Consider the following 14,071-nt stretch of genomic DNA (forward strand, 5'->3'; position numbering starts at 1 on the left):
GTAGCTGGGATTACAGGCACGCGCCACCATGCCCAGCTAATTTTTTGTATTTTTAGTAGAGACGGGGTTTCACCATGTTGACCAGGATGGTCTCGATCTCTTGACCTCGTGATCCAACCGCCTCGGCCTCCCAAAGTGCTGGGATTACAGGCTTGAGCCACCGCGCCCGGCAATACCATTCATGTTAACACTAATAAAATGAAATACTTAAGTATAATTCTAACAAAGTGGCCAGTCGTGGTGGCTCATGCCTGTAATCCCACCCCTTTGGGAGGCCAAGGTGGGTGGATCACCCAGGGTCAGGAGTTCAAGACCAGCCTGGCCATCAGGGTGAAACCCCATCTTTACTAAAAATACAAAAGAAAGATTAGCCGGGCATGGTGGCATGTGCCTGTAATCCCAGCTACTTGGGAGACTGAGGCAGGAGAAGTGCTTGAATCTGGGAGGTGGAGGTTGCAGTGAGCTGAGATGGCGGCATTGCACTCTAGCTTGGGCAACAAGAATGAAACTCTGTCTCAAAAAAAAAAATTCTAACAAAGTTTGTTGTAGAAGGTCTATATGAGAAAAATTATAACACTCATGAAAGAAATCAAAGAACTAAGTAAATTAAGAGATATTCCAAGTAAATAGATAGGGAGACTAAATATTATTGAGATGTCAGTTCTTCCCAAGTTTATATATAGATTCAGTGCAGTCCCAATCAAAACCCAGAAAGTTATTTTGTGGATACTGACAAACTAATTAAAGTTTATATGAAAAGGCAAAAGATCCAAAGCAGCCAATATATTATTGAAGAAGAAAGAGAACTGAAACTACCCAACTTCAAGACTTACTATAAAGCTACGTTAATCAAGACAGCGTGTCATTGGCAAAAGAATAGACAAATCAATAGAACTGGACAGAGAGCCTAGAAATCGACCCACACAGGTAAAGTCAGCTGATCGTAGGCAGAGGAACAAGATAATTCAATAGAGAAAAGATAGCTTTTTCAACAAATGGTATAGGAAAACTGGACATCCACATGCAAAAAAATTAATCTAGATGGCCCGGCGTGGTGGCTCACCAGCTAATCCCAGCACTTTGGGATTCTGAGGTGGGTGGATCACGAGGTCAAGAGTTTGAGACCAGCCTGGCCAACATGGTGAAACCCCATCTCTACTAAAGATACAAAAAATTATTTGGGTATAGTGGCACATGCTTGTAATCCCAGCTACTCGGAATGCTGCGGCAGGAGAATTGCATGAACACAGGAGGCAGAGGTCACAATGAGTCGAGATCACGCCATTGCACTCCAGCTTAGGCAATAGGGCAAGATTCTGTCTCAAAAAAAAAAATTAAAAAAAAATTAATCTAGACACAGACCTGACAACTTTCACAAAAGTTAACTTAAATGGATCACAGACCTGAATGTAACATGTGAACTGAAACTTCTAGAGGATAACATAGGAGAAAAATGTTTGGTTTGGCAGTGACTTCCCAGGTACAATACCAAAACATGATCTTTGAAAGAAAAAATAAATACATTGAACTTTGAATTAAAAACTTCTGCTCTGGCCGGGCGCGGTGGCTCAAGTCTATAATCCCAACACTTTGGGAGGCTGCAGTGGGCGGATCACAAGGTCAAGAGATTGAGACCATCTTGGCCAACATGGTGAAACCTCGTGTCTACTAAAAATACAAAAATTAGCTGGGCGTGGTGGCGCAAGCCTGTGGTCCCAGCTACTTGGGAGGCTGAGGCGGAAGAATCGCTTGAACCTAGGAGGCGGAGGTTGCAGTGAGCCGAGATTGCAGCACTGCACTCCAGCCTGGCGACAGAGCAAGACGCCATCTCCAGAAAATAAAAACAAACAAACAAAAAAAACTGTTCTCTGTAAGATGCCGTTAAGAGAATGAAAAGACAAGCAGCAGAGTGGGAGACTTTACAAAATTCATTATCTGATAAAGGACCAGTATCCAGAATATACAAAGAACTTTTAAAACTCAACAATAAGAAAAGATACAACCCAGTTAATAAATGGGCAAAATATCTGAACAGACACCTCCTCACCAAGGAAGGTAGATAAATGACAAACAAGGATATGAATATATGCTCAACATCATGTCATTGGGGAAATTGCACATTAAAACAACAGTAAGTTACCCTGTACCTCTATTAGAATGGCTAAAATCTAAAACACTGACAATACCAAATTCTGGCAGGGAATTTGGTGCAGCAGAAACTTTCATTCATTGCTGATGGAAATCTAAAATAGCAGAACCATTTTGGGAGATAGTTTGACAGTTTTTTACAAAACTAAAGACAGTTTGACAGTTTCTTACAAAACTCTTACCATATGGTCCAGCAGTCTTACTCCTTGGTGTTTACCCAAATAAGTTTAAAATGTACATCCACTCAGAAACCTGCATGTGAATGTTTCTAGCAGCATTATTCATAGTTGCCAAAATTTGGAAGCAACCAAGCCATCCGTAAGTAGGTGAATGGATAAACAGACTCTGATATATCCGTGTAATGGAGTATTATTCAGCAATTAAAAAAATGATCTATCAAGCCAGAAAAAAACATGGAGGAACCATAAATGCATATTGCTAAATGAAAGAAGCCAATCTGAAGAGACTATATACTGTAGGATTCTGACGATATGATGTTTTGGAAAAGGCAAAACTGTGGAGACAGTAAATAGATCAGTGGTTGCCAAGGAAGATAGGGAGAGAGGAATAGGTGGAGCACAGTGGATTTTTAGGACAGTAAAACTGTACTTTATGATAATCTAATGGTAGATACATGTCATTATACCTTTGTCAAAACCCATAGAATGTCAAACATAAGAGTGAACTTTACTGTAAACTATGGACTTCAGTTAATAATATATCATTTTTCATTAGTACTACACTAATACAAGATATTCAGATTAAGGGAAATTGGAAAGGAATGAAAGGTTATATGGGAACTCTGTACTTTCTGCTCAATTTTCTGCAAACATAAAATCACTGAAAAAAATAGACTTTTTTTTTAAGTTGGATATTAGCTATTTCATATGATTCAACTTAAAAGTATGTACACATTCACTATTATTTAATAAGTGTAGTTGAGGTGTTTTCAGTCTGGGGCTCCACCCGTGACTCTTGTCATGCCTAATGTCCCTAAGTCTGGAGACTCTAACTTATTTTTTTATAGAATATAACTCCTGCCTCCTGCTTTGGTGGTGGTTGGTACCCGTGGGGAGTTCCTCATACCAACTTTCAATCCATTCCTCTGTTTTGGGCTGCCTGCCTTACTACTGCTTTCTGTGGTGCCTGATGCCTCCAATTCTTGAACCTTCCTGAGAATTTTGTTCACATCAGCGTGCTTCTTGTATCTAGGTATCCCTTCACAAGTAGATATTTAGGTTTTAAGCTCTGCTAAATGATGTACCACACATTATCAGTTCTCCATTTTATGGGAATTTATTGTGTTACCTCCTTTTCTATTTTTGTTTGGAAGATTTATATATTTTTTATTCATTTAGCATTATTTTGGTATGATTTCTAAGTAGAGAAACATGGCTGTGTTCAGTTTGTCTTGTTTAAGCAGTCTGCTTTCAATATTATCACAAAGGAGTTGGTTTTATTTCCTTTTATTTTTCTGAGACTGGGTCTCACTCTGTCAGCCAGGCTGGAGTATAGTGGTGAGATCAAAGCTTGCTGTACCCTTGGCCTCCCAAGCTCAAGTAATCCTCCCACCTCAGCCTCCTGAGTAGCTGGGAGCACAGGCAATCCAGCACACCCAGCTAATTTTTTTTTTTTTTTTTTTAATTTTTTGTAGAAGCAGAGTCTCCCTATGTTGCCCAGGCTGGTCTTGAACTCTTGGGCTCACATGATCCTCCTGTTTTGGCACCCTAAAGTGCTAGGATTATAAGTGTGAGTCACCACACCCAGTGTTTTTAATTATTACACTAATTTATGATTATGTGTTTCCTTTAAAGTTGTGGGCAGCTCTGTTTGGGAGGATGCTACTGAAAAGGATGCTTTTTAGATGACACATGGTACTTAAAATGTCTCTAGAATCATAGTTGTAAACTAAAATATTTATTTTTAAGTTGTTCACAGGACTTAGAGCTCCTGCCAGAGGACTGTTACTCTTTGGTCCACCTGGGAATGGGAAGACGATGCTGGTAAGAGTTCTCTTCAAATTCGAGTTTTTTATTGAGATATTTGGGATAACATGAAAAACGAAACTTCATCTCGTCCCTGAGTCTATTATTTATGATTTGCTTTCTGCTGTGATACATTTTTGTTTGTTTGTTTGTTTGTTTTTGAGTGATCTCAGCTCACTACAACTTCCGCCTCCTGGGTTCAAGCAATTTTTGTGCCTCACCCTCCTGAGTAGCTGGGATTATGGGCACACGCCACCACACCTGGCTAATTTATGTATTTTTGGTAGAGACAGGATTTCGCCATGTTGGCTAGGCTGGTCTCAAACTCTGGGCCTCAAACAATCCTCTCACCTGGGCCTCCCAAAGTGCTAGGATTACAGGCATGAGCCACTGCACCTGGCTGATAGACTTCTTTTAAGTTTTTCAACTACTTTTCAATATAGAAGTAGATGGAAAACCATGAGTATTATCTCAGTAGTGTGTTTTTGGTTGGTTAAATTTGACAGTGTAATTGTCATTTTTTGAAAATTAAATATTAAAATTTTTACCTTGGAAGTTTACCTTACTATATTGAGTGTCTTTCTAACCCTTGATTTTTGCTTCTACTATCATAACAACTTTATTTAGATAATCAATATGTTATAGCTTTTTTTCATTATCAATGCAAAAACTTTTTTTTTTTTTTTTTAAGTATTCTTTTGCTAGAAGTTTTTATCAGGATCTGGATACCTCTTTCCTCTGCATAGCTCTTCTGGATGGAAAAAACTAATAGGGAAAGAGTAGCTTTTCCTAAGATGTTTGTCTTTCTCAAAGCATTTATCTTTGTATACCTAAGAAGAGAGGAGAATAACACTCTTTTTTAAAAAAATTTCTCTGATGATCTCTCAGGAAGAGAGTAGAAAAAGCATAGCTCTTTCTGTAACCTGTCCTCATTGCTAAGAAAGAAACACATTGATTGCCATATTTTGGGGATTGTATCATACCTTACATTTTAATTTTTTATTTATTTTGTGCCCCTCCCCCTCCACATTTTTATTTTTTAATAATTTTTTTTTAGACAGAGTCTTGCTCTGTCACCCAAGCTGTAGTACAGTCACTTGATCTTGGCTCACTGCCATCTCTCCCTCCTGGGTTCAAGTAATTCTGCCACCTCAGCCTCCCAGGTAGCTGGAATTACAGGCGTGCACCACCACACCTGACTAATTTTTGTATTTTTAGTAGAGACGGGGTTTTACCATGTTGGCCAGGCTGATCTCAAACTCTTGGCCTCAACTGATCTGCCTGCCTTGGCCTCCCAAAGTGCTGGGATTACAGTTGTGAGCCACTGCACCCGGCCCATAGCTTAAATTTTTAGAGAATCTTTTCTAGTACTTAAATCGATAAATATGGTTATCTTTTAAAAGCAAGACATGAACTAATTTAATATTTGCTCTTGTGATTTTTAAAGGCTAAAGCAGTAGCTGCAGAATCGAATGCAACCTTCTTTAATATAAGTGCTGCAAGTTTAACTTCAAAATATGTAAGTGCTGTTTCCAATATTGTCATATTTTAAGTTACTGTCTAAAAGTTACTGTGTTAACTATAAATGGTAATAATATTTAATGAAAATACTTTTCTAGGAGTTTTATATCTATTATTAACATATGATTAATATCAATCTTCAGAGTAGAAAGTTAATGTACATTTGTATTGTCAAATATTGTATTAGTTTACTGGAACCATTTAATAAAATATCGTAAACTGGTTGGCTTAAACATCAGCAATTTATTTTCTCATAGTTGTGGAAGCTAGAAGTCCAAGATCAGTCAAAATGTTGGCAGATTATTTCCTTCTGGGGGCTGTGAGGGAAAATGTATGTTGCATGCCTCTCTCCTAGCTTCTAGTGGCTTGCTGGCAATCTTTTGCATTCCTTGGCTTGTAGATGCATCCCTCTCATCTCTGTTTTTATATTCACATGGCATTCTCCTTTTATCTGTCTCTGTGTCCAAATTTCCCCTGTAGATTAGGGCCCCCCTAATTATCTCAATTTAACTTAGTCATCAGCAATGTTACAGCCTTCCCTGACTCTCCCCCCATTATCCTCTTAGCATCACTTGTACCTCATTTGTCATACTCATTGAAGTTGAAATTCATATTCATTGATATGATTATTTTAGTTGTATTTGATATCACTGTCACCACCACTAGAAGATGGTCTCTATGCGAGCAGAGACTATCGCCATGTGTTCTTCACTTCCATTTTCAGTATCTGGCAGTAAGTAGGTACTGAATAAATACTTGTGGAATAAATAATCATATGATGTATAGATATTATTCTCATATCTCTATTAGGAAATTACAGAGAAGTTCAGTGATCTGCTGAGGATCTCATAAGGAAGTGGGAAACTAGGATTTGAGCTCCAATGAGTGTGGCCTTTCATTAAAAATATTACAGCAACCATTCTCTTTTATCCATACTTGTTTCAAGAGTATTCTGCTTCATCTTCATGTTTCCAGAAACAACATAACATTCATGATCTTAACCTTTAATTTGGATACTGCCTAAATATCTTGAAGCAAGTTTGCTTTTAAGAAAGTTGAGGCTGGGTGTGGTGGCACAGGCCTATAATCCCAGCACTTTGGAGGCCGAGGCAGGTGGATCACTTGGGCTCAGGAGTTTGAGACCAAGCTGGGCAACATGGCAAAACCCTGTCTCTACCAGAAATATAAAAAATTAGTTGGGCATGGTGCTATGTGCCTGTGGTCTCAGCTACTCAGGAGACTGATGTGGGAGGATCACTTGAGCCTGGGAGGTGGAGTTTGCTGTGAGCTGAGACATCATGCTACTGCACTCCAGCCTGGGTGACAAAGTGAGAACCCATCTCAAAAAAAGAAAAGAGAAAAGAAAAAGAAAATTGAAATGTCTAGTCTATCATTTTGGCAGTTCTAGCCAATACAATTTTTTTCTTATGTTTACCTAAAATGTACTTTTTCTAAGTTTTAATGTACTTGATTTAACAAAATTCTAGTTTTCTTTTATGAGATAGCCTTTCAAATATATAGGAACTTAACGTTATATCTGCTTCCCCCAGCCCCCAGAATAGTTATTATTATCTTAGTTGCCTTCTGTGGTCTCATGCCAGTTTGTCAGTATGCTCAGAGGATGATAAGAATTGAATATTTTACCTCAGATGTGACCTGACTTTGAAGACTTAAAAAGAAAGCATTGGATAATATTATATAGATGTTCTGTCTCATGATATATCCTGAGAAAGCTTTTGGGAGGAACTGCATCATGGTCATGGACAACATTTGCATTATTAAAATATCTAGATTAGTTTCCGCAAAAAATCAGTTGCATATGTATCTTAACATGTTGTATTATTGTTTAACCTTGTTTATTGAATAACTTACCGGTGGAAAAGTATAGCATAAGTATACAGCTCAGTCATAAAGCAAATATACTTTCGTAATCACCACCCAGGTCAAGAAATAAATTGTTACCTGTGCCCCTGAAATCCCTCCAGGCACTCCACCATCTTTACCCACTCACTCCTCTCCCCCAAAACCACTAGACTACTAACGTCATAGACAAAACTAGCATGCCTTTGAACTGTATATAAACCTAATCACATAGGATTTTGTCTGTATGTGCATTTGGTTTCTTTCATCAGCATTGTTTGTGAGATTTATCCAGATTGTTGCAAGTAGTTGTAGTTGTGCTTTTTTACACAAATAGATTTAATTTTTATATTTTTCTTATATTTTCAAACTGTTAATTAACCTGCTTCTAATTGATCATTAATAAAAAACCTAACATTTGCATAGTTCTTGCCAGTTTACTAGTTTTTCCACACAGTTTCAACATGTTTGTAAAGTTTGGCATTCAGTGCATCAGTATGCTACTAGATTTAAAAATTAGGGAAAAAAATCAGAGAAGTTAATAAAGTAATATTTCTCTTGTGTTATCTCTGCTAAGTCAAATATTTTGTAAGTTTCTTTAAATATTTTAATAAATCATTGTACTTAAAATGTTCTCAATGTTTAAAGTAGTTAGATCACATTTTACTTCCTATTTGAAATTTTACAAGTCATTATTCTATTTATTAATTTATTTTTTGAAACAGGATCTAGTTCTGTTGCCCAAGCTAGAGTGCAATGGTGTGAGCATGGCTCACTGCAGCCTCAATCTCCTGGGCTCAAGTGATCCTCACACTTTATCATCCTAAGTAGCTGGTACTACAGGCGCATGCCACCATGCCCAGCTAATTTCAAAAAAATTTTGGGAGATGGATGCAGTGGCTTATACCTGTAATCCCAGCACTGTAGGAGGCTGAGATGGGCAAATCATGAGGTCAGGAGTTTGAGACCAGCCTGGCTGACATAGTGAAATCCTGTCTCTACTAAAACTACAAAAAATTAGTGAGACGTGGTGACAGGTGCCTGTAATCCCAGCTATTCAGGAGACTGAGGCAGGAGAATTGCTTGAACCCAGGAGGCCAAGGTTGCAGTGAGCTGAGATTGTGTCCCTGCACTCTAGCCTGGGCGACTATAAGAAACTGTCTCAAAAAAAAAAAAATTGTTGTAGTGATGAGGTATGACTATGTTGCCAGGCCAGGGCTGGTTTCAAACTTCTGGGCTCTAATGATCCTCCCATCTCAGCCTCCCAAAGTGCTAGGATTACAGGCATGAGTCACCGTGCCTGGTCTTCAAGTTGTTGTTAAAGCACGTTTACCCACATTATGCATTTGGTACAATGGAAATCATTGTCGTGGAAGTTAGGAGATAGGGATTCTAAGCTAGCTTTTTTTTTTTTCTTGAGACAAGGTCTCACTCTTACGCCCAGGCTGAAGTGCAGTGGTGTGATCTCAGCTCACTGCAACTTCCGCCTTCTGGGTTCAAGCGATTCTCCTGCCTCAGACTCAAGTAGCTAGGATTACAGTCATGCACCGCCACGCCCAGCTAGATTTTACATTTTTAGTAGAGATAGGGTTTTGCCATGTTGGCCAGCTAGTTTTGAACTCCTGACCTCAGGTGATCCACCCGCCTTGGCCTCCCAAGTACTGGGATTACAGGAGTGATCCACTGTGCCCGGCCTCTAGCCTAACTTTTACATCCTGAACTGGCCTTAAGAAAGTATCACTTTAGGCCTGTTTCATCTGTAAATGTTAATGTCATAAGAGGTGATCTTTTGAGATTTCTTTCAGCTCTGAGAATATTTGTTTTGATTATTCTAAATCTGGGCCATTTCTTTTGTTTTTAAGTTGAATCTTCAATAAAAAGAATAAATGCTACCTAGAGGACAGAAACATTTTTATAGTAGATTGTCACAGACTTTATGACTCTTTCATTACTTTGGTGCATAAAATGGCCTTTGTATGCTGTCAGCATCTGGGAATGTCTCAGTGGGTGTTCATAGACCTTCTGGACTATCTGGAAATGTTTTGATATTTGTTGGCCGGGCACCGTGGCTCATGCATCTAATCACAGCACTTTGGGAGGGTGAGGTAGGTGGATCACCTGAGGTCAGGACATCAAGACCAGCCTGGCCAACATGGGGAAACCCTGCCTCTACTAAAAATACAAACATTAGCCAGGCATGGTGGTGGGCACCTGTAATCCCAGCTACTTGGGAGGCTGAGGCATGAGAATCGCTTGAACCCAGGAGGCAAGTTTACATTGAGCCAAGATTGCATCACTTTGCTCCAAACTGGGCTACAGAGCAAAAGTCTTGTTTCAAAAAAAAAAAAAAAAAAAAAGAAAGAAATTTTGATATTTATTGATGATGGTGTTGTGAGAATGACTTTTCAAGGTGTTCTTAATAGAGCAAGTTTTGTTTAGGAGGGCACATTCCAACTTACTTGCTTCTATAAATATACCTTGTAATCTAGGGCTTAAGGAATATGTACAGCATCTCTTTCTCTCCCTTAGTCTTCCCTTTTCTCACAGTCTTCCCTTTTCTCACTAGTTAGATCCTTGACCGAATAGCTATTTCATTCTCAAGTCTTAGGAATGCAGGGTGAAACAAAATAGATGAATTTTTAAAGCACTTACCAGGCTATATGAAATCACGGTCTATTTTCTAAAATTATAATGGACAGTTCAGTAATACTGTCTCCTTTCTCAAACCAAATCTTTGGTTGTTGTAAGGAAGGGAAATTAAATTCCTGTGTGCTAGATTTTCAACATAAAATTTAAAAAACTGGAATAATCTTGCATTTTATGTATATAACAATATAATGCCTTGTTTTAGGTGGGAGAAGGAGAGAAATTGGTGAGAGCTCTTTTTGCTGTGGCTCGAGAACTTCAACCTTCTATAATTTTCATAGGTAAGAACATATTTTCCAACTAAGTTAGTTGACTATTTGTAAAATTTCCCCCTGCAAATAGGAAAGATGATTGGAAACATCCAGAAGGAAGAAGTTTTAAAGAGGGCAAGCTTAAAGACTATCTAATGAGTTTAATAGGACCCACTCTATTAATAAGTATTAAACTAGATCTCAGATGACTCACATAGCTTGGTTTTTAAAGTCTTATACTTGTATTTCCTCTAGATGAAGTTGATAGCCTTTTGTGTGAAAGAAGAGAAGGGGAGCACGATGCTAGTAGACGCCTAAAAACTGAATTTCTAATAGAATTTGATGGTGTAAGTGTTGATTATGATATTTTTTTATGTGGCAGCATTTTAGTATATATATGTATATTCTATTAAATGGCCAAGGTTAAAAATACAAATATCTTTGTTTGTAGGTACAGTCTGCTGGAGATGACAGAGTACTTGTAATGGGTGCAACTAATAGGCCGCAAGAGCTTGATGAGGCTGTTCTCAGGTAGGGAGATTTATATGGAAATCCATGCATTTATTACAGACAATATTTACTCATATGTTCATCTTACGTATTATTTCCTTATTCTCAGTTTTAAGACAATTCACTATTTTCCTCCCGTACTGTCCTCTAGCCTCTATGTTACCAACTAAATGATGATTTTGAGGTCAACAGCTTGATATCAGGAGTACTAGTCTAGTAAAGGTTTAAGGCAGATTGGTCGGTTCTTCTGGGTTGCATTAAATTATCTTTAAACTTCAGAATTGATTCTTACCCTCTTTTATTGGGCTTCCTGAGAAGGTGATCAAAGCACAGTTCATGGAAAATGTGTTTTCTGTTCTTGTGTGTTTGAGCAAATTTATTCCCTTCATAATGGAAGAACAATTTGACTCAGCATAAAATTCTTGGGCATACTTCCCCAAGGAATTTACAATATTGCTCCATTTTTTCTAGGATTGGCTATAGTAGTGTAAAAGTCTGAATCCAAGCTGATTTTTTCAAATTTATAAATTAACTTGATTTTTTTCCTCTCTTTACTAGATAGAATTATTAGCCATTAAAATCTGGTTATTTGAAAAGTATGTTGATCTGTATTTATTTTTCCGGAGATTTGATGTTTCTTTAAATTGACAGTTTAGAACTTCCTTTGTTTTGGGAAATTTGTTTTATTAATTTATTGATAATTTTGACTTTTATTTTAGATACAGGGGGTACATGTGCAGGTTTGTTACATGGGTATATTGCACTCAGGTAGTGAGCATAGTGTGTGGTAGGTAGCTTTTCAACCCACACCTCACTCCTTTCTTCCCCCATGTAGTAGTCCACAGTGTGTATTGTTCCCATGTGTCCATGTGTGCCCAATTTTTAGCTCCCACTTATGAGAACATATACTATTTGGTTTACCGTTTCTGCATTAATTTGCTTAGTATTAAGGCCTCCAGCTCCATCTATGTTGCTGCAAAGGACATCATTTCATTCTTTTTAATGGCTGTGTAGTATTCCATGGTGTGTATGTACCACGTTTTCTTTATCCAGTCCACCATTGGTGGGCGCCTAAGTTGAATCCATGTCTGCTATTGTGCATAGTGCAATAAACATGAAATGCATATGTTTTTGGTATAATGATCTATTTTCCTTTGGGTATATACCCAATAATGGGATTACAGGGTCAAAGGTAGATCTGTTTTGTTTTTAGAGAAATCTTCAAACTGCTTTCCACAATGACTAAACTGTACATTACCACCAAAGTATATGTGCTCCACAGCCTCACCAGCATCTGTTATATTTTTTTTTACTTTTTCACACCAATCTCTAGACAACATGGGATTTTTTTTTGCTGTTATATTAATAGACATTCTGACTGATGTGAGATATCTCATTATGATTTTTTTTTTTTTTTTTTGAGACGGAGTTTCGCTCTTGTTACCCAGGCTGGAGTGCAATGGCGCGATCTCGGCTCACCGCAACCTCCGCCTCCCGGGTTCAGGCAATTCTCCTGCCTCAGCCTCCTGAGTAGCTGGGATTACAGGCACGCGCCACCATGCCCAGCTCATTTTTTGTAGTTTTAGTAGAGACGGGGTTTCACCATGTTGACCAGGATGGTCTCGATCTCTTGACCTCGTGATCCACCCGCCTCGGCCTCCCAAAGTGCTGGGATTACAGGCTTGAGCCACCGCGCCCGGCACTCTCATTATGATTTTGATTCGCATTTTTCTGATGATTAGCGATGATGCATATTTTTTCATGTTTGTTGTCCCCTCATATGTCTTTTGAGAAATGTCTGTACATTTCCTTTTTACCCATTTTTTAATAGGGTTGTTTTTAGCTTGTTCAATTGTTTGAATTCCTTGTAGATTCTGGATATCAGACCTTTGTTGGATGCAATTCTGTAAGTTGTCTGTTTACTCTGTTGATGGTTCTTTTTGCTGTACAGAAGCTTTTTAGTTTAATTAGGTCCCACTTGTGAGTTTTTATTTTTATTGCAATTGTTGTTGAGCCATAATTTCTTTCCAAGGCTGATGTCAAGAAGGGTATTTTCTGGTTTTCTTCTAGCATTTTTATACTTTGAGATCTTACATTTAAATCTTTAATCCGTCTTGAGTTAATTTGGGTATATGGTGAAAACTAAGGGTTCAGTTTCATTTTTTCTACATATTGCTAGCCAATAATCCCCACACCATTTGTTAAATAGGGAGTCTTTTCCCCATTGCTTTTTTTTTGTCAGCCTTGTCAAAGATCAGATGGGTTATAGATGTGTGGCTTTATTTCTCAATTTTCTATCCTGTTCCTTTGGCCTGTGTGTCTGTTTTTATACCAGAATTATGCTGTTTGGGCTACTGTATAGTATAGTTTAAAGTCAGGTAATGTGATACTTCCAGCTTTGTTCTTTTTGCTTAGGATTGCTTTGGCTATTTTGGATCTTTTTTTGGTTCCATATGAATTTTTGAATAATTTTTTCTACTTTTGTGAAAAATAACATTGATAGTTTGACAGGAATAGCACTGACTCTATCAATTGCTTTGGGCAGTATGGGCATTTTACAGAGCAATCAGGCAAGAGAAGGAAATAAAAGGCATCCATATAGGAAAACAAGTCATCATGCTGTCTCTCTTTTCACTGGCAATATGATTCTATACTGAAGAAACCCTAGAAATGCCGCCAAAAGGTTACTAGAACTGATAAATGATTTTACCAAGGTTTCAGGATACAAAATTAGTGTACAAAAATTAGTAGCATTTCTATATACTAATAATGTTCAGGCTAAGAGTTAAATCAAGAACACAATCCCATTTACAACAGCCACAAAGAAAATGAAATGCTAGCTGGGCACGGTGGCTCACACCTATATAATCCCAGCACTTTAGGAGGCCAAGGCGGGCAGATCACTTGAGGTCATGAGTTCGAGACCAGCCTGACCGAGACGGTATAACCTCATCTCTATTATATATAACCTCATCTATATTATATTATATATAACCTATATTATATATAACCTCATCATCTACATATATATTATGTATAACCTCATCTCTAAAAATATAAAAAATTAGCTGGGTATGGTGGCGAGCACCTGTAATCCCAGCTACTCGGAAGGCTGAGGCAGAAGAATCGCTTGAACCCAGGAGGCAGAGG

At 38.0% G+C, this 14,071-nt stretch overlaps 1 protein-coding gene across 1 annotated transcript in view; it reads left to right on the top strand.

The window, feature by feature from the left end:
* Nucleotides 1-14,071, top strand: part of SPAST (spastin) — an 83,572-nt gene that overhangs the window by 53,080 nt on the left and 16,421 nt on the right. The window contains exons 8-12 of the mRNA XM_037740764.1: nucleotides 4,077-4,151; nucleotides 5,581-5,652; nucleotides 10,366-10,441; nucleotides 10,667-10,758; nucleotides 10,863-10,942. Of these exons, the coding sequence (XP_037596692.1) occupies nucleotides 4,077-4,151; nucleotides 5,581-5,652; nucleotides 10,366-10,441; nucleotides 10,667-10,758; nucleotides 10,863-10,942 (395 nt within the window). The remainder of the gene's footprint in view (nucleotides 1-4,076; nucleotides 4,152-5,580; nucleotides 5,653-10,365; nucleotides 10,442-10,666; nucleotides 10,759-10,862; nucleotides 10,943-14,071) is intronic.

Source organism: Cebus imitator, unplaced genomic scaffold, assembly GCF_001604975.1.
Source record: "Cebus imitator isolate Cc_AM_T3 unplaced genomic scaffold, Cebus_imitator-1.0 Scaffold88, whole genome shotgun sequence".
Taxonomy (NCBI): Eukaryota; Metazoa; Chordata; class Mammalia; order Primates; family Cebidae; genus Cebus; species Cebus imitator.